Here is a 21,420-nt window from a genome sequence, read left to right as displayed (position 1 = left end):
GAGATATGATCACTTAAACTTTATATATAAAAAAATATTGACGCGTTCGTAAAAGAATGCAAGACCGGATGCGACAGGCGTTGCATTTATTCTAATAACTTCATCGGTTTTTGTCATAAAACAAAACGGAGGAAAATGTGTGAATCTGCCGACTCTGCTCTTCAGGCTGCACATTTTAAGGGAGTGGAGGAGGAGCCAACTGAGCTAAGAAGCGAAATGGAAAGGAGGGAGATTGACGGAGTAGACAAAGAGAGACATATATAGAGAGAGATATTATTGCTAATTTTTGGAAGAGTTTGAGTAGATTTTGAGAGTAGTTTAGGAGTAGTGTAGATAGTTTAGGTAGTTTAGGAGTAGATTTAGAGTTTTTTGTGGAAGGAAAATGAAAACCTTTAAAAAAATATATATATATATATTTGTTGTAAATAGTTGTATGTATAGTTTGATTTTGTGTTCATTTTACCTTTTGTATGGTATATTTGCACTATTTAGGAACCCCTCTTACTCAAGGACTGAAAGCCCTGTAATGTAGCTGTCTGTGTAACTGTACATGAAGTGTTTTGTAGAGTTTCTAAGCAAAAAAGAAAACGCCTATTGCCACACTTGCTTTTTGCTGTATATAAGCTTGATTTTATCTCAATTTTACCTTTTTTATGTTGTATTTGCACTATTTGGGAACCCTCATACTCTGGGAATGCAAGGCCTTAAATATAGCCCTATTTAATTGTGTGCACGAACTGTTTTAAAAAGTGGCAAAGCTAAAAAAAAAATATTAAAAAAGCCTATGGCTACACCCTCTCTTTTTTTTTTAAATCATATTTTTTTGTATATAGCTTGATTATATCTAAATTGTACCTGTATATGTTGACTTGTGTTTACATTTTAAACCTTTTGAAATGCTACATTGAGCATGTTTGTGTTTTTTGTAGAAAAAAAAGCTGTAATTTTTCTATTCGGATTTTGTGTTTTTTGTGTGATTTTGGGTCCAGTATGTTGATAGTACATCAAAGTGAAAAACTAATTGTCTGGTCATATAGGTGATGTTGTGCTGGAAAAAAAATGATACCAAACATTGGTATGGTAAACATTTGTTTATGTCGCAAAATAAAAATTAAAAAAAGCACTCAAAAACAGCCAAAATAGCCCAAGACTCCAAAGAGTTAACTTGCATTGGTACAAAAACATAAAGTCGTCGAAAATAGAGCCGGTAGATTGACAGCAGTGAAAGATACAGTTTAGCCATTATTATACAAAAGACTTGACCGCTCAATGCTGCGATTGGCCAATCAGAATCAAATTTCCAGAGAGCAATAACCAATAATAGTGACAGAGCAAGTATTATCACGTGTAAAATTTTACATTTACACACATTAATCTGTGTGTTATATTACCTTGGCATTAAATTTCAGAAAACTAAAGTGTTTTCTCTAAAAGCCTTACCACACGGCGCTCACCTTGACGTAGCAGTAGTAGTGTCCAGCATGGCAGCTGTAGCCCGAGTGCACAAGCACAGCATAGAGGCCATACATCACAGGATCTCCAGTGCTCTGGGACATGTACGGGCGAATGTTCAGGAACTCTGGGTAGCCGACATCCTACCAGAAAACCATCAATCAATGGGTTGATCAAGACTAAAGGCCCGTTTGCGTGGCAGTGGCGTGTGTAGGCTAGGCTGATACCTTGGTAATTTTCCCTCCACTGAAGTTGGCGAACCGCTTAAGTGACAGCGTCAGCACATTAGATGTTCTGTGAACTGTGAACCGCTTAGACGCCGGAACTTTCTTCTTACATCTAAAGCAAGAAAAGAAACAACTAAAGAGATGCACATATGTTGTGAATGGTTGCTTACTGGATCAAGAGCTTGATTGGCCTGCACGAATATGTTTTGAGGATGTATAAATATGGGTGTACAACTCACTTGGCACACATGTAGGCATTCTCGCCACTCAAAACATCAGGCTTGACGAATAGTTCCAGAGCGCGAACGATGTTGGCCGCTTGCTGAAATGGAGAGTTAATGTTATTCAGAGGAGGTTTCAGTCTGGGACAAAAGACATTCATCATCCTGACATGAACCAAAGGGCTTTGAAAAACAGAAGTCAGAGTCTCACCCGAATCTCCAAAGCGATGTCCAGGTACGGGTCGTACGTGTCTGACACGCTTTTACAAACAGAGCACTTCACTGCCAAAACAGAGAATGCAAAATAAAGACACTGGATTCTGACTTCATACCTCACAATTGCGGGTTTTTATATTGCACAGTCAGATAAAAAAGCCAGGAATTGTGGGATGTAAACTCACAATTGCGAGAAAAAAGAAAATCTGAATTGTGAGATTTAAAAGTTGCAATTGTCTTTTTTATTCCATGGCAGAAACAAGCTTCGACTGAATCCTGGGAAAAAACGTATCAGTTTCCACAAACATATTCAGCAGCAAAATGGTTTTCAGCATTGATAAGAATAAGAAATGTTTCTTTAAAGGATCATGTGACACTGAAGACATCGATCAGGCTGGGTGATACAGCTAAAATCTCTCTCAATTATATCCTCATGCATTTTTATTATTGTTGATTTATGATATCCATAATGTTTAGCCTCATGTGGTGTTTGTGCTCACCTCTTGACCTCAAATAACCCCCAAAGATCTGATGGACCAGCGTGGTGGCCTGTGTCTGTCTGTCCAGCCTGTGAACAAAAGGGCTTGTGTCACTCCTCTGATCCAATAAAGCAAACTCTCTGGGTTACACTCACAAACTCCTTGTGTTCTTACTTGGGATATCCGTTCAAACAAGCTTTCTGCATGGCATCAATGGTGTAACGCAGGAACTCGTGAGCATCCTCTTGGCTCCCAAATCGAAAATGGCGAGCAATTTCTGAAGGATTTAAAAAAATATATATATATATAATCAGGTTATGTCAGAGGATAATGGGAGCAAGCAAAGAAACAGAAACTCCCAGGAGAAACAGTTTCATGACTCAACACTTAGTCACAGGCTACAACAGTAGTCATCAGCAGCACTTCCTGTAAAGTGCAAGTCATCTCTGAGCTTAAATGGATCGTTCACCCAGAAAATAAAAATTAGCCCATGATTTACTCACTCTCAAGTCATCCTAGGTGTATATGACATTCTTCTTTCAGACGAATACAATCAGAGTTATATATAAAAATGTCCTGGCTCTTCCGAGCTTTATAATGGCAGTTTCTGTTTTGAAGTCCATAAAAGTGCATCTATCCATGATAAAAGTGCATCTATCCATCATAAAAGTGCATCCATCCATCAAAAGTGCATCTATTCATGATAAAAGTGCATCTAGTGCATCTAAAAGTGCATCAAAAAGCACCTTGGAGAAACTCAACAGCAGTGCAACATATGAAAAGACAATGCAGAAAAGCAGAGCGCATGTGGCGGAAGACAAAACTTGTAGTCCATTATAACATCTACAAAGACAGCCTGCATGCTTTCAATATGGAACTAGGCAAAGCTAGACAGACTTTCTTCTCAAATATTATAAACAGCAATTTAAACAACACACGCACTCTTTTTGCTACTGTAGAGAGACTGACAAACCCCCCAAGCCAGATTCCTAGTGAAATGCTCTCAAACAGCAAGTGCAGTGAGTTTGCTTCTTTCTTCTCTGAGAAAATCAATAATATCAGAAAGGTGATCAGCACATCCTTGAGTTGCACTGAGGTCAGACAGATCAGACCACCTGAGAAAGTAGTTACTATGTCTGACTTCAAAGAAATTGATGGCAAAATTTTGGAAGAAACCGTACAACACCTTAAAACATCAACATGCGCCCTTGACACACTTCCCACATCTTTCTTCAAAATTGTGCTAAACAGTTTAGAAGCAGATCTTCTAGAAGTGGTAAATGCCTCACTTCTCTCTGGGAGTTTTCCAAACTCCCTGAAAACTGCAGTTGTCAAGCCCCTCCTGAAAAAGAGCAATCTGGATAAGACCATATTAAGCAACTATAGACCGATCTCAAATCTTCCTTTCATAGGCAAGATCATTGAAAAAGTTGTCTTCAATCAGCTGAACAAATTCTTAAGCTCGAATGGATACTTTGATAATTTTCAATCTGGTTTCCGACCGCATCACAGCACAGAGACAGCGCTCATAAAGATAATAAACGATATTCGCTTAAATACTGATTCAGGCAAATTATCAGTGCTGGTACTACTCGACCTCAGTGCTGCATTTGACACTGTCGATCACAACATACTTCTTGACAGGCTGGAAAACTGGGTGGGGCTTTCTGGGATAGTCCTAAAATGGTTCAGGTCATACTTAGATGGGAGAGGTTATTATGTGAGTATAGGAGACCATAAGTCTAAGTGGACATCCATGACATGCGGAGTCCCTCAAGGCTCAATTCTTGCGCCACTCCTGTTCAACCTGTATATGCTCCCAATGAGCCAAATAATGAGAAATAACCAAATTGCTTACCACAGCTATGCAGACGACACACAGCTGTACTTAGCCCTATCGCCTAACGATTACAGCCCCATTGCCTCCCTGTGCCGATGCATTGACGAAGTCAACAGTTGGATGTGTCAAAACTTTCTTCAATTAAACAAAGACAAAACTGAAGTTATTGCGTTTGGAAACAAAGATGAAGTTCTCAAAGTGAACGCATACCTTCACTCTAGGGGTAAAACAACTAAACATCAAGTCAGGAATCTTGGTGTGACACTAGAGTCAGACCTTAGTTTCAGTAGTCATGTCAAAGCAATAACTAAATCAGCATACTATCATCTGAAAAATATTGCAAGAATTAGATGCTTTGTTTCCAGACAAGACTTAGAGAAACTTGTGCATGCTTTCATCACCAGCAGGGTGGATTATTGTAATGGACTCCTCACTGGCCTTCCCAAAAAGACCATAAGACAGTTGCAGCTCATACAGAACGCTGCCGCCAGGATTCTGAGCAGAACCAGAAAATATGAACATATCACACCAGTCCTCAGGTCTTTACACTGGCTCCCAGTTAGATTTAGGATTGATTTCAAAGTATTATTACTGGTATATAAATCATTCAATGGCCTAGGACCTCAATACATTGCAGATATGCTCACTGAATATAAACCCAACAGATCACTCAGATCATTAGGATCATATCAGCTAGAAATACCAAGGGTTCACTCTAAGCATGGTGAGTCTGCTTTTAGCTATTATGCCAGCCACAGCTGGAACCAGCTTCCAGAAGAGATCAGATGTGCTCCTACAGTGGTCACATTCAAATCCAGACTCAAAACACTTCTGTTTAGCTGTGCATTTACTGAATGAGCACTGTGCCGCTGTTCGTCCGACTGTTTGTACTGTACTGTATTTTACTCTATTTTTCTAAACTGTTTTAATTATTCTTATTTCTTTTAATTATTTTAATTTCTCCTATGTCAGCAGGGCATTTAGCCCGAAACTGTAAATTCCCACTCAGAAGGTGATAATGTGAAAGTGATTAATGTGGGTTTGAAAGTAGAACAGTATTTAAATGACGATATTAAAGTTTTCGTCTGAGAAAGAATGTGAACGCAGTGCTAAAGTGCTAAAGAAAGTGAAAAGAACGTGTGAGTAAATGAGGGAGAAAAGAAAGTTAAAGGAAAGTTGATAGATGGAAGTCGTAAGAAGATTGAAGGTTAAAAGAAGGTTGAAAGATTTAAGTCTTAAGGGAATCCTTTGAAAGAAAGATCTATAATAAATATTCTTTTTTAATTTTTTAAAAGTACTGTATTTTATTTTATTTTTTTAAACTGTTTTAATTATTCTTATTTCTTTTCATTATTTTAATTTCTTCTATGTAAAGCACTTTGAATTGCCATTGTGTATGAAATGTGCTATATAAATAAACTTGCCTTGCCTTGCCTTGCCTTGCCTTGCCTTGCCATCTATCCATCATGAAAGTGCATCTATCCGTCATAAGTGCATCTATCCGTCATAAAAGTGCATCTATCCATCATGAAAGTGCATCTATCCATCATGAAAGTGCATCTATCCGTCATAAGTGCATCTATCCATCATAAAAGTGCATCTATCCATCATAAAAGTGCATCTATCCGTCATAAAAGTGCATCTATCCATCATAAAAGTGCATCTATCCATCATAAAAGTGCATCCATCCATGATAAAAGTGCATCCATCCATCATAAAAGTGCATCTATCCATCATGAAAGTGCATCTATCCATCATGAAAGTGCATCTATCCATCATGAAAGTGCATCTATCCATCATAAAAGTGCATCTATCCATCATAAAAGTGCATCTATCCATCATAAAAGTGCATCTATCCATCATGAAATTGCATCTATCCATCATGAAAGTGCATCTATCCATCATGAAAGTGCATCTATCCATCATAAAAGTGCATCTATCCATCATTAAAGTGCATCTATCCATCATTAAAGTGCATCTATCCATCATTAAAGTGCATCTATCCATCATTAAAGTGTTCCACACGGCTTTTGTGGATTTAAACCACTTTAAAAAAGTAAAATAACTAGCTTCCGGCCAAACAAACACACAGATTCGACTCAAGTCTAAAGCACAAATGTGAATAATGTGACGTACTGCTGATATTTAAGCTACACCATGACACACTACGCTGCTTCCGATGCCAGAAGTTGCACAAGTAGACTGTGTATGACTGTTTGGCCGGAAACTAGAATTTTTACATTTAACGTTAAATTGGATTGAAAGAAGAATGTCATAGACACCTAGGATGACTTGATTGTGAGTAAAATCATGGGCTAATAGTCATTTTTGGGTGAACTATCCCTTTAAAAAGCCATTTGAAAATGTTGCATGTTTGCGTGTCTAAGCGATCAGAGGAAGCTCTTACTTTTCAGATCTCGGATGAACGATACAGGTTTGATGGCATTGCCCGTGTTGGCAAAGGCTTGGATGATGTGGTTCTGCATTACGCAAATCATGCAAAATCCAGACTGGTGACCTGAAGGAGGCAAAAGAGGGATTTTACATCAGCAATCATAGTGAATTCCAGACAGGAAACATCATATGGGACAAACCAGCTACCGCTACAATGTTAGCATATTTATTTAAAACTAAATATACTCTAAACCAGTGGTTCTCAACCAGGGGAACACTTCCAAAAGGGGAGGCTTCAAAATAGCTTCACATGATTTAAAATAGACAGAACAAGCTTTAAAATTATTAATTTTTTTTTGCCAGCTGTCAACACATGCATAGCTAGCTAAACATCCAGTTAAAAGCACACACATGGTGCCCAAACCCGAATAATGTTCAGAAAGAAAATGACATTCTACATTATGGTGATTTCAATGCTTGTGCGATCTCTCGCTATTATACAGTTGGGTAATTATATTGTATATAATTTGCGGCCATCAGAGAGCTGCTATCAATACGCGCGGTATCAAAATAGATTTTAAACGTGAACACGTGCTATTTACTTTCACTTTCGAATCCGTGATCACGAATTATCCGTGTATAGGGAGCGGCAACTACTGACTGCACATTTGACAAGATATGATATTTGTCAATGACACTCAGGATCTGTTGTGCACCAAATAGTCCTGTTAGTCATCTCTCTTTACCATCATCACATGATACGTGAAATCTGACAGCAGCAATCAGTACCATGTCCCTCAAGGGGCTCCGTAGAATGCGTTATTCATTTTCAGTGCCTTTACGAATTCAGATTTAGGCTTCAGTCACATCCCTAGTAACTACCACCCTGTTGAGCACTAATGTTCACTACCACCACAATGCTGAAGGTCAAACATTCACATGAGCATACTAGCGTAGATTGTGTTGAGTGAAGTGCTTTCTCACAGGATCGGCTGTGCTCCTTTGAGAGGAGGTAGTTGGCCAGCGGGGGGGTGTAGGTGAGACACTGCACAGTGGAGTTGAGGAAGCAGGTGTTGCCCAGGTTGTGGAGTCCGGCTCCAACCCGATACACTCGCTCCCACTTCATGGACAGCTTGTTCCCCGGGAAGAGCATCTTCTGAGGAGCGGGGATCCCGTCGCTCTGGCCAACGCTCAGGCTCTCTGATACTGACGGAAAAAGAGGAGACCAGTTTATTAGAAGAAAAATACCTTTACTTGCATTCTAAACCATAGGAAGATCAAATATAAAACTATGCACATGGTATTTGGTGATATGATGTGCAGTATTAAGGTGCACATTTACCATTGTTTAGTGAATTTTCACTGGCAAATGAAATCATTTCAACAGTAAACCATGCTATCAGGAATTTAACATGAGGGCAAGAGATTTCCACATGCAGATTTTGCATCGGGTTTAAGTTCTTCAAACGAATTTGCTACGTTGGCCAACTAAAAACTTTGCTAATTTGATCGCAACTTACGAATAATTGAGTATGTTTAAGTGTGCAGTTCAAGCTACAGAGGGTTTTCTGTAGTCAAGCTACAATCTGCATCGGTCAGTCTAAGAGTACATGACAATGTGTAAACGAATAATTGAAGGGTTAAAAACATCTAGTGCATCACCTCAGATAACGTGCACAACTTACGAGGGCTATTTTAGTCCAATTGACGTGCTGTACGAACGCAAAATTCAATTGTTTTATCTAGGTCTGTCTGTCTGATTTAGGGAAATCTGGACTTGTACGATTTCAGACACACAAAAGTGTTACGTGGCATTTGAGGGGAAAAAAAGAAACACTTTTATCCTTTTTATAGGATATACAGGATAATATAGGATATTACACTTTTATAACTTATTACACTTTTATAATTGTTTGTTTTTAACACCAAGGCTATTTTCTGGAGAAAGAAAAAACATACCTGTGTTAAACTACATAGAAATATAATGTTATATAATATTTGTATAATATTGAATATAATAGATTTAAAGGGATAGTTCACCAAAAAAATATAATTACTCGATTTACTCACCATCAAGCCATCCTAGGTGTATATGAAGCTAGTTATAGCTATTAAAGTTTTAAATATGAATATTTTTCTTACACAAACGCATCGCTTTGCTTCAGAAGGCCTTTATTAACCCCCCGGAGCAGTGTGGAGCACTTTAATGATGGATGGATGCACTTTTATGGGCTTCAAATTTGGGAAGAGCCTGGGAAGAGCCAGGATATATTTTATTTATATATATATATATATTAATATAACTCTGATTTTATTCGACTGAAAGAATAATGTCATATACACCTAGAATGGCTTGAGGATGTGAACATTATGGAGTAATTTTCCCTTTTGGGTGAACTATCCCTTCAAAACCCGTTTTTGTTAATAAAAAAAAAAAAATACAACTAAATTTGGAATAACTAGATTAAAACCCGTTTCAAAAGTATGAAAAGAATAAAACGCATCTCCATCTCAGAGAAGAAATATTAAAATCCGACAAAATATTTTAAGCCTGACTCAAATCTAATTTCTTAATTGTTCATTTTAATTACAATCAATTTTGAAATAATAAATCCTTATTAACAACCCTGAGAAATGTGCTTAAGGGCCACAGGTCTGCATGCCTTAAAAAGTCTTGGGGATCTTACTTTGCCTCTTGATCTGAGCAGGTTCAGACGGTCTCTGTGCCGCTGCCCCATCATTCTTGGGATTCAGGATCACATATTTCGTTTTGAGGTTTTCCAGCTGGTAGCTGAAGCCTTTGCTGGCCGGCTCAAACTCGATCTTCTGCAGAAGCACTTTCTTGGCGGATGAAGCCAGCAACTTGTTGAGGTCGCCCTCATCGCTGGAGTCCTTGCGGCCCGGCTTCAGGGCCTCTTTGAGCTTGTCCACTATCGGCATTATGTGTCACTGAGGAGGAAAAACAGATTTAAAAAAATGTGAAAAACTCCTATTTTTAACTTTCAAACATGCATTACTTGGTTAGAAAATTGTGATTTTCCATTCTTCGAGTGTGAAGCTAGTATAAAGTTCATCCAGATCAACAAATCTGATTGGAAGTCATTCCAATAGATATCACAGGTTTATGTCAACCTTATCTGGCAAACCAAGCGAGACACGTTTGGAAAAACATGAGCCTGTAATAAACGTGCCATCAGTAACACAATACGTCATTTAACCCCGATAACAGAGCTTTTGCTTGCTTTGACAGCTAATACCACAAGGCTACATGAAACGCAACATCCAAACATTGTGTCTGAACAAAATCCCATAGGTGAGCAGTCAGGATGGGGCAGGTGTCTAGTTACATAACAGCCACTGCGCTGCTACTGGGCAAAAGTGCACACACCCATCAGGCACTGCTGAGACTGAACAGAAGTCGATGCAACAGAAACGGACAGGGCATCCAAATGACCAGGAACGATACTTGCATCAATACAGAAAAGCACAACAGCAGATTAAATGATACACAAACATAGGGTTTTTTAATGCATTTTCCTCTAGGTTTAAATATTATAAACCTTACTACATTGTTTAAATCATTAAGTACTGGAGTAAACCATGGATGAGCATCAATCACCGCATTATCTCTGAAAAATGTCACTTGATATCAGATGTGCTGCAAGGCAAACGGCTCGTTACGGCGGCACTGGCCTTCACTGCGGCTGTTCTCCAAGAGACCGGATGTGAGATCATTCCCAGTGCAGTGAGATAACACTCCCTTCAAGCTAATGGACGGCTCATCTACCAGTGACTGCACACTGTATGGACTAAAGCATTGGGACTCCTGATCATTACACCCATAGGTGTGATTGGCAAAGGACAAAAAAGCAGGAAAATATGCGGCGCACCTACCATTACCATTCGGCACCTACCGAAATGCTAATTTCTTTCTTTCGTTGCGGTTCAGGGCTTCCGTAGGCTATTCTGATCATGCTATGACATTTTCTCGATGTGCCGCTGCTCTAGAGGCAGTATTTTCTAACCATGTCGGGGGAGTTTTATGCGTATGCGTTTTAGAGTAATGTCACTTGCCAGGTCATGTAAGGGCTAGACTACAGAATTTATTATAGGTACTTGTCAAAACGAAAATAGGAACTCCACTATGTCTCTCTTTACATTTATTGTGTCCCGTTGTCGGCTTCAGCTAAGAAAAGAAATAGTTCGCCCCACACGTTCAAAATTCTTGGCACACTTTAGATAACCAAGTGCAGGCTCTTTGGTGGAGCTCTGCTTTGAATGAAGTTCAATCGTGACAAATGAATGGACTACTTGCGGAGTGACATGAAGACATGAATCAGAGGCACCAAAAACGTTGACAGCGGTGAGCGGTCATTATGTTTACCAACACCCGAACCGTGCTTTGCGCACGGATTTGCATTATTTACCAGAGCATAACTTTCAGGTCGGAAAAGCCGGATTTATCCGGAAGAATCACACCCCTGTACACCAACAGGGACTGTAATGACATCGTATTTTAAACACAGACATTAATATAGAGTTGGTCCGCCTTTGCAGCTGTAATAGCTCTCGCTCCTCTGGGAAGGCTTTCCACAAGATTTTTTTTTTGTGTGTTTTGTGGGAATTTTTGCCCATTCATCCAGTAGAGCGTTTGTGAGGTCAGGCACTGATGATGGATGAGAAGGACTGGCTCACAATCTCCATTCCAGTTCATCCCAAATGTGTTGGATGGGGTTGAGGACGGGGCTCTGTGCGGGCCAATCAAGCTCTTCCACACCAAACTTATGGACCCTGCTTTCATGCTGGAATACTGGGGCCATCCCTGAACTGTTCCCACAAAGTTGGAAGAATAGCATTGTCCAAAATTTTTATTTTTATTTTTTCTTCACTAGCTCAACCCCACGCCATAATCCTCCTCCACCAAACTTGTCAATCCGGCAAGTAATGTTCTCCTGGCATCCACCAAACCCAGACTCGCCCATCAGACTGCCAAACAAAGTAAGCTTGATTCATCACTCGACAGAAACGCTTCCCACTCTCCAATAACACCACTAACAGTTGACCATGGAATATGAAGCAGGGATGAAGTTTCACGAATTGACTTATTGCACAGTGATGCGTCCTATCACAGTACCACGCTCGAACTCACTGAGCTCTTCTGAAAGACAAATGCTTGTAAAGGCACACTGCATGGCTTTTAGAAAAATGCCTTAGAAAGAAACATTACTGGTGTGCAAAACAAAGGCACTGATATACCGGTATTTTAAGAAATCTCAGTGCAAGTGGCTTTCAGTTAAACCGGCTCAAACATGCGTTCTAGTTTGGGACTAGCTTAAGCCTTGCCTGTGAAACCGGGGGTCACGTGTTTGTATGGTCACACTTTACAATGAGTTTCCAATTGATGACAAATTAACTATAATAGTTAAAATATTTCTAAAGCACAAATGAATCTAAAGTTAAAGTGAATTTACCAATATATTATTAAAATCAAGAGTTGCTACTGTTATTTAATGGAGTTCAGCTAAAATGAACTAACAATGAATTTGTTAGTTACTTTCATTGTTAGTTATGCATTAAATAACATCAAATAATTCGGCCTTAATGTAAAAGTTGTTACCGTTTATACATAATTCGGTTAGTACTTATATATGACACCTTAAAATAAAGTGTGAGTAATAATAATGATGTACTTACTATGGGGTTATAGGGTACGATCAGGGTTTGGTTGAGGGTTAATTGCATGTAATTATTTTATATGTACATTTGCATAATGTAAATGTACATGTAACACAAGGACACTGTAAAATAAGTGTTACCCATAATTCTTAATGTACAAAAAAAAAATCATTACACAGAAAGACATTAAAAAGAGAACGACATAATATTTAAATTATCAAACAGTAAGATCAGATCCCACGCTATATTATATAACCCTATATTATGTATATGTTAATATTACCCAGTACTTAAATGTATAATTACACTGTAAGAAGGACACCTTAAAATATTTTTTGTGTGTGTCGTTTGGTGCATTGAGGACACAGATGAGCAGTAAAGGCTGAGTTGAGTTCTGCATGGTCTTACTCATCAGGTCTAGTGCTGACGTACAGAGCCGAGCCGCACATGCATCAGAGACCCAAGGGCAGACTGACCTTCACGTGCACTCGTCCTGCACGAGCCCAAACACTGATGTAACACACACTCCTCCTCTCCAGCATCTCGACCGCTCACACGCGTGCATATATTCAACAGCAGATCTTAGAGCAGGAATATAGATTTTCCCGAATTTAATCAGCTTGTGCTCGAGGAAAACTCAATTGCACAGAGAAATTACATATCAAGTTTGAACGCTAGAATGATTCAATTATTGACAAAACAGAATAATAAAATACAATATAACTTATAACTAAAAATATAAAAGGAACTCATGTATATGAGCCATAAATCAGTGCTTGGGCCCTAAAAAGTGTCATATTTTGATACTATTATTAATATATTAAATACAGACATAAACTGTCCTTCCCAGCAATAGAGAGTCGGCCACAATCTACACGCGATAAAGACAAACAATAGGAGACACTTGCAAGTTTAGATTCCCATGGACTGTGAATAAATACAGGCTCATCCAGCGCTCTTTGTTTTCTGTCTCATATATGATCCCGTCACTATTATGGTCTGAGACACCAGCCGCTGAAACTGAACTGTGTGAATGAATCAAACTGAAATGAAAACCGATTACATCAAAAGAGTGATTAATTCAGCACTGCCAGCTCTGATTCTACACGACGGCAAACATACAGCTTGACTGCTGAAATACTGTCAAGAAAGACAACTCTCAGCGAGGTATAAAGTCTCCATCGCCACACAAGTATTTATCAGTAGTATTTCACTGAGGGGTTGAGCCCCAGTTTAAAGTAACCACATCCCACTTTAAACTCCTCTAATTTATTTTCTATTGGAAACAAAAACTCAATTGACCCTTCGCAGGGAGTTTGATTGACAGGCGATCTGACCAATCATAATCCGCCATCCGTCGAATCCGCCATTTTTGTCTGACAAAGCAGTCAGGAGAGTTAGTAGATCAACGTTGGAGGATTTGAACTTGAAAAACGGTGTACTGACGTCTTTCCGCGGTTAAAACAACATTTGTTAATTTATGATGCTATAGACCTTATGCGCCAGAGAAACGAGGGCGCCGCCATCTTTAGAATATTGTCTTTGAACTTCCGTTTTTGCGGTCGCTCTGTATATTTCTATGGCATTGCTGTCCAGGAGTAATTCGATTTTTAAGTGGATTTACTTAATCTAAAGTTAACGAAAGTTAATTTCATTCATAAATATGCAAGATCGCTGTAAAAATACAGACCGGAAGTCAAAAGACAACGAGCGCAGCGCTGAAAAGGGGCGGAGCTACATAAGGTCTATACATTAACTAGAAGGAAGAGATGATGGGTTCACGAGCAGCTTTAACTGAGGCGCCTCAGCGATCTGTCAGACACATTTAAGAGCCACAAAAACGCTATTTACCGTTTATATTTCATTTTTAAAAAATGACCAAATTTGAAAATTGAGACTGTTTCATATTAAAAGTAAGCTGGTCTGTCCTGTCTCAGTGTGTTGTCAGTGTCACTCTGCTCCGCGATGTACACTTCACTGCGTGAGAACATGGTGTGGTGTGAGAGCGGCGAGGCTTGTCGGACATAGCAACAGTAACTAAAGGGGGCGGGTCTTTGCGAATGGTCAATTGACCCTTCGCAAAGGCCGAAAAACCACACGTCATGTTAAAAATACATCACGGAGCAAAGACGACCCTGACAACGTCGACAGAGCAGATTAGGCTACTTTTAGTAGGAGAAAAAAGTCTAGCTTTAAAATGATCATTTAAGAATTTCAAACAATAAAGTCTGTTTTGTGGCTCTTTAATGTGGCGTACAGATCTCTGTGGCGCTTCAGTTCTGAACCGATCCTCTTCACTACTAGTTATAGCACAAAACACACATGAGCAAACGTATGAAGGTGTGTTGTTTCAACCGCGGAAAGACGTCAACAAACACAATGTTTCAAGTTTAATTCCACCATCGCTAATCTACAACCACTCTCCTGTCTGGTTTGTCTGTCGGACAAAATGGCAGATTCTGCGTTTTGATTGGTTAGATCGCCTGTCGATCAAAAGGTCAGTTCAGCCACCATTGTCATGAACATGATAAATGCGTAACTACGGCCACGGGAAAACGACATACAAAAGAACCGCCGTTAGAACAAAAGAACAAACTATAGAGCAATTAGCATTGCACTCTCCCAAACAACACACTGCACGTTTATGCCATTAAAGGGATAGTTCACCCAAAAATGTTTATTCTGTCAGTAATTACTCACCCTCATGTTGTTCCAACCCCGTAAGACTTTCGTTCATCTTCAGAACACAAATTAAGATATTTTTTATTAAATCTGAGATAGGGCTGGGATAAACGATTATTTTTTAAACGATTAATCTAGCGATTATTTTTTCGATGCATCGATTAATCTAACGATTAATTTTTCAGACCGATTCGCTTCGATTATCGATTATCTCCCCATTAATTGACTACTAACAATTTATACATGTTGATTTACATATCTGTATGAAAAAACATGAATTCCTTAACATTGCAATATATGTTTATTGTTCTTAAAATTACAAAATAAAAGACTATACAAGTGCAAAGTAATGCATTCTTAGTCAGAGATAGCATTCAATAAAACCTTGAAGCCTTGAAAACACATAGCTTACTGAAACAAGCTTACTGAACACATAGGGCCTAGCTTACTGAAAAAAAGTTCTTTCAGATGAAAAAAACAACAACTTGATGACTAGCATTCAATAAAAAAATAAAAATGGTCACCCAAAATACTTGTTTAGAGCAACTGAAAGAATACAGTAACCAATGTAAACTTGAGGGCTTTAAGTTAATACAGAGAGTGCTTTTCCAACAAAAAATAAATAAAAATTAACAGTGGGAGCCAGCAGCCTGTCATGGAGAAAAAAAAAATCTCAGAATGCTCCACGTGAAACTTTGGTGTTCCGCCCTTTTTCTATCGTGTCTAATGATTTTGGTTAATATGCACGAGGGAGAGAGAGAGAGAGCAAGACGGCGCTCGTGTAGTTTGAAGACTGTGAGTGTGAGTGCGCGCGCGCGCGTGAAACTTTGGTGTTTCGCCCTTTTTCTATCGTGTTTAATGATTTTGATTAATATGCACGAGGGAGAGAGAGAGCAAGCAGCGCTCGTGTTGTTTGAAGACTGTGAGTGCGCGCGCGCGGCCGGGGCTCTCTCTCGTACGCGCCCCAGCAGTCATTCTATTCTACATCACTCACCGATCAAATAAGGCTTTGACAGCCGGCAAAAAAAATATCAATGCAGAAAAACCCCTGGATTGGTTATATAACGTTGGACAGAATGTTGATCCGGCCATCGCGTATATTCAGCGCACATAAGGTAAACGTTTTGCAAACGTTTTTTAGAGAAATAAAAACAGGTCGACGAATCGATGCGCATATTTTGCGTCGATGTATTTTTTGCGTCGACGTCATCGATGACCTCGACGCGTTGTCCCAGCCCTAATCTGAGAGCTGGATCACTCCTTCATAGGCTTCTGTGTTATTGAAACTTGCCGGCCTCATAAAAGTTAGTAAAGACATTGTTAAAATAGTCCAAGTGACTACAGTGGCTCAACCATAAGTTTATCAAGCGACGAGAATACTTTTTGTGCGCAAAAATAACGACTTTATTCAACTCTTCATTTTCTTCTGTGTGGGTCTGAGTGAGTTCATGTAGTGTAACAACGCAGCGCTTCTGGGTTGTATGTCAGAATGAAGGCTCACTATTGGCCGAAGCTGGTCATGTGTGTGTGATGCGTGTGACGTACAACCCAGAAGCGCTGCGCTGAACTCACTCACAGGCCCACACAGAAGAACATGAAGAGTTGAATAAAGTTATTATTTTTTGCGCACAAAAAGTATTCTCGTCGCTTGATAAACTTAAGGTTGAGCCACTGTAGTCACTTAGACTATTTTAACGACGTCTTTACTAACGTTTATGAGGCCGGCAAGTTTCGATCCCATAGATATCAATTACATAGAAGCCTATGGAGGAGTGAGACAGCTCTCAGATTTAATCAAAAATATCTTAATTTGTGTTCCGAAGATGAACGAAGGTCTTACGGGGCTGGAACAACATGAGAGAGAGTAATTACTGACAGAGTTTTCATTTTTGGGTGAACTAACCCTTTAAAGCCCCTTTCACACTGAGATTGCAGAAAATACGCTGATAATTTGATTTTGGTTTATTCACATTCAGTAATTTCCTGGAATCTGTGCGTGCGTTCACACACATCATCCCGTAAAGACACGTGACGTGTAATGACGTAAACGCTAGTGTTAAATTCCCCCGGTCAAAGAGTCGCACGATTAGCCGACTACGTCACTGCGTTCCAGGACTGATCCCGGCAATGTTACCAGTTCCCCATCAATCCCGGGATGTGTTTGCGTTCACACAGAAGGAACTCAAGCAACTCTATGGCATTTCTCTGGGATCAACGCTCTGTGTGAAAGGGGCTTGAGAAAGTCTACATGGAAAAACAAAGTTATGAAATGTTAAAAAATTACAATTATTGGTGTTTCACCAACTTATATTGTATTCCTCAACATTATTGACGTACGTCATGAGAGATTTATATCAACATAAATGTTTAATTTATTTCTCCATATGGAGACAGTATCTGGTTACACTTTATTTTTAAGGTGTCCTTGTTACATATGTTACATGTACTTACCCATAGTAATAACAGTAAATTATACAAACCCTAACCCTATAGTTATGTAGTTAATTATTATTACTCAGTATTTAAATATATAATTACACTGTAACAATTACACCGTAATAAAATAAAACTCACTATTTTAAGGTGTTGTTACAGTGTAACTGTACATTACAGTTCTGTATTAGTAATATTAATAAACATTATACTTACTATAGGGTTATTAGCATGGAAGCTTGTTACTTACCGACACAGAATAAAACATTTTAAAAGATAATTAAGACTTTTTCCTCTCACAATTCTGACTTATTCTCTCGATATAAAGATATATAAAGATATAGTCGCATTTGCAAGTTATGAAGTGCAGTTTTTTCTTAGAATTACGAGTTTATAACTCGCATTTGTGAATTTATAATCACTCAATTCTGACTGTTTTCTTGCAATTGCGAGTTTATATCAGGTAATTCTGAGACAAAAAGTCACTATACCTTTTTGATTTTGTATTCTGTGGCAGAAACAAGCTTCCATAATAGTTACACATAATTATGCATAATTTTCTGCAGTAACAAGAACACATAAAGCCTTGCCCAGTGTCTCGAAGTCTAAAGTGTAGCCCATATCCGGCTAAAAGCACGTGTCCAATGAGGACTCATGTGGCCTTTACTAATCCCTACTAGTCTTTCTAAACCACTTCATGCATCTAACCGTCGTGTTTTACTCTTCTTTTAGACAGTTGGTTTATTAAAATACACTTAAAATTTCTCTATTCGGGTTATGAAGTCTCGAATCGTGTAATGTTGCAGTTTTGGCCATTACAACACGTGCAGCTGAGCTCTAGGTAGCGTTAGGTAGACAGCAGATCTATGTGTGTTTTGTGACACAGCCCAGAAATGTATCTTCTAAGTTACCATTACGCCGCACAATATCCACACGTTCGTGGCAGTATTTCATGCATCTGAGGTTTATTAGAGGTTATTATGATGCAGTTAATAGGGATTCAGTCCACAGAAACATGTGATGATCAAGGACACCGTGATGACGGGCTTATACTCGCCAGCTCGGGTTGTTTACCACAAGACTACGCTATTAATGTCAATGTGGAGAATGTGTTTTGCGCGGGTCGGGTCAGAATACGCGCCGCAGTCGCTAGTTACTTAAAGCTGCTAGTCACACAAGCTAGCGAGCTAGTTTAGCATCTGCTTTAGCGTAAACAGAGCGGTTTTCTTCGACGTTTCGGCACGTTTGTGTATTTAACGCTGGGAAAATGTCGCGACAACAATCGCGGACGGTTTACTGCCGATATAAACCGCTTCACTTCCTGACCCGAACCGCCTCACAAAGCGAACGTGGCGTTCAAAACTGCTGCAATGTGCTGCTTCTAACCCCTCACACAGGCGTTTTCTCGGGAATTAACAGTCATTGGGTATATCATTTGTCACCAAACGCATGCGAATAACATCAGATACGTACCCATCCGTGAACGATCGCGAATCGTTTGATCTGTTTTGATGTTAAGACTGTATTCCGCTACGAAGCCTTCATTTTGTTACGTTCTCTTCCCCCATGCTGCATTATGAAAGGGCGTGTGCAGGCGTGATTGACGTGACGAAGCGGCCAATCGGGGTTGAGAACGACCGTGACGACACACTTCATTCATCGCTACAGTGTCCAATCAGAGGGCGTAAATCGGTTGCTGTCTAACTTTTAACATGGATCCTTTCAATTCAAGAATTGCTTTCCTCGGACGGACGGAAGGTTGCCTTCTGTCACTGTGTTGCCAGGGATTTTTAAACTGGAGTCTACATAGGGGGCGCTAAAAAAAAAAAAAAAAAAAAAAAGAAAGAAAGAGAGAAGGCTGAACATGTTGTTATAAATTAAATAAATTATAATAAATTATATTAAATTAATTATATTACATTAAATATTAATATTAAATTCACTCGTTCGTTCATTCATTCAACATCAAAGTTTTTGTTTATATAATATACGTGCTTGTATATATATATATATATATATATATATAATTTAATATTAATATTTAATTTGATATAATGGATTTATATATTATATATTTAATTTGATATAATGGATTTATATATTATATATTTAATTTGATATAATGGTATAATTATATATATAATTGCCATTTAAATATTACAAGGCACAAATTAAATTACATTAAAATATTATTAAATTTAAAAAATATTGACGTTTTACTTTAGTTATATATTGTGTATCTAATTTGTAAATGTTTCTACTGACTAGGATATGTAGATGTATAAATCTATATATATATATATATTTAAAATACTATTTTTCAAACAACATGTTGCCTTTATAATTTCATTGTTTATGATTTAAATTCATACTCGTATATAAATGTTTTTAATGCATGAAAATATATAGTTGCATTTATATATGTAATAGTGTCATTCACAAGTGAACCTATTTAGGTTTTTTTTTTTTTTTTTTTTTTTTTGGGAAGCAATAAAAAAATACCCCACCTGTAGTAATAATCTATGGAAAGATAAAGAGCATAGGTATGGATTCTTAAATATAATAAATCCGTTAATATGATGGCACAGAACTGGCGAACGAAATAAACTGATTAAACGCATGTACAGCTTACTGAATTAGCCTACTATATTTTCGATGTCATATAAGCTATCCTATATTTCCATATATGAGAGCTGAAATGCTAAATTCTGATCTACTTTTGAATATATATTTTTAATTGTTGTCAAATTATGATTTTTCCTCTTTTCTACGTCACAGTGGATAAACTGCGAAGTGTCGAAAACCACAGCAGTGCCACTAGGGGTCGCAGTGCTCAGTGTGATTACAGCAGTTTCCCAGAGTTTCCAATGTCTCGTGTCAGATCAAACCAGGGTGATTAATGGTTCAATAGCTGAGTAAAATCGCTACTGATCAATAATACTATCTATGTTTCTTATTCTGCGACACGTTGAAACATAATACCATTTAACAACACCTCAATATGTATTATTATGCCAGTAAAACAATCACTGTTCTTTAAAACACCATCGAGAAAGAAAAAGAAGAGGTGAAAAAAACATGCTGCATCATATGTACATTACTGAAAAATAATAATTCATTTGACATTTCTGCTCTTTTATACCATAACAGTTTAATGAGTATTAATAAACTTTAAAAGGCAAGCAAAGGCTTTAGCTCTCAGCTAGTCTTCCCAAGTGGTTCCAGCACTGGAAAGTTGTTGCATGATTCATAAGGGAAATTAACACAAATGTACAAAAATATCATGGGGGAAATTTTGTCTAAGACATAATAAGAATGCAGAGTCATAAAATGAAAGCGTTCTCTAATTTTACCAATACTTTATTACCTTCAAGTTACAAAAGAAGAAAGAAAGAAAGAAAGAAAGAAAGAACGCTATACTACTGTATATTTTCTGGATGCATGATTTTGATATATATTAGAAAATCCTATATATTACATAAATTATTGCCAGATCTATGTATGTTTCTATATGCAAAGTGCAGTATAGAGTACAGTATAGAGTTGACAATATACATCCCTTACACACTAATGAACTCAGTTAATTTTACCAAGCAATGGTCTGGATACACTTATTCCTATTATTACCTATTCTGTTTTATTAATATTTCTCCATTTTAGAATAATAAAGTAAAAACTATGAAATGTGGAAATTATGCAGTGACAAAATCCAAACCAAGTTATATATTCTCTTAAAACCTTCATGAGTTAATATGCTGGATACATGGCTGCTATATATATATATATATATATATATATTA

The 21,420-nt window shown here is 38.1% G+C and overlaps 1 protein-coding gene across 3 annotated transcripts in view; it reads right to left on the bottom strand.

The window, feature by feature from the left end:
- Nucleotides 1–19,212, bottom strand: part of usp36 (ubiquitin specific peptidase 36) — a 33,611-nt gene extending 14,399 nt beyond the window's left edge. For all 3 annotated transcript variants that reach the window (XM_082185127.1, XM_082185128.1, XM_082185129.1), the window contains exons 1-10: nt 19,094–19,212; nt 9,517–9,778; nt 7,814–8,035; nt 6,843–6,953; nt 2,770–2,872; nt 2,617–2,684; nt 2,112–2,182; nt 1,919–2,001; nt 1,680–1,791; nt 1,455–1,595 (exon numbers count right to left, since the gene is read on the bottom strand). In XM_082185127.1, the coding sequence (XP_082041253.1) occupies nt 1,455–1,595; nt 1,680–1,791; nt 1,919–2,001; nt 2,112–2,182; nt 2,617–2,684; nt 2,770–2,872; nt 6,843–6,953; nt 7,814–8,035; nt 9,517–9,769 (1,164 nt within the window). In that variant the 5' untranslated portion in view covers nt 9,770–9,778; nt 19,094–19,212. The remainder of the gene's footprint in view (nt 1–1,454; nt 1,596–1,679; nt 1,792–1,918; nt 2,002–2,111; nt 2,183–2,616; nt 2,685–2,769; nt 2,873–6,842; nt 6,954–7,813; nt 8,036–9,516; nt 9,779–19,093) is intronic.
- Nucleotides 19,213–21,420: the final 2,208 nt, after the last annotated feature.

This window comes from Leuciscus leuciscus, assembly GCF_965113295.1.
Source record: "Leuciscus leuciscus genome assembly, chromosome: 1".
In the NCBI taxonomy this organism is placed as follows: Eukaryota; Metazoa; Chordata; class Actinopteri; order Cypriniformes; family Leuciscidae; genus Leuciscus; species Leuciscus leuciscus.
Note: the sequence above shows the minus strand (reverse complement) of the source record. Positions and strands in the feature narration are given on the sequence as shown.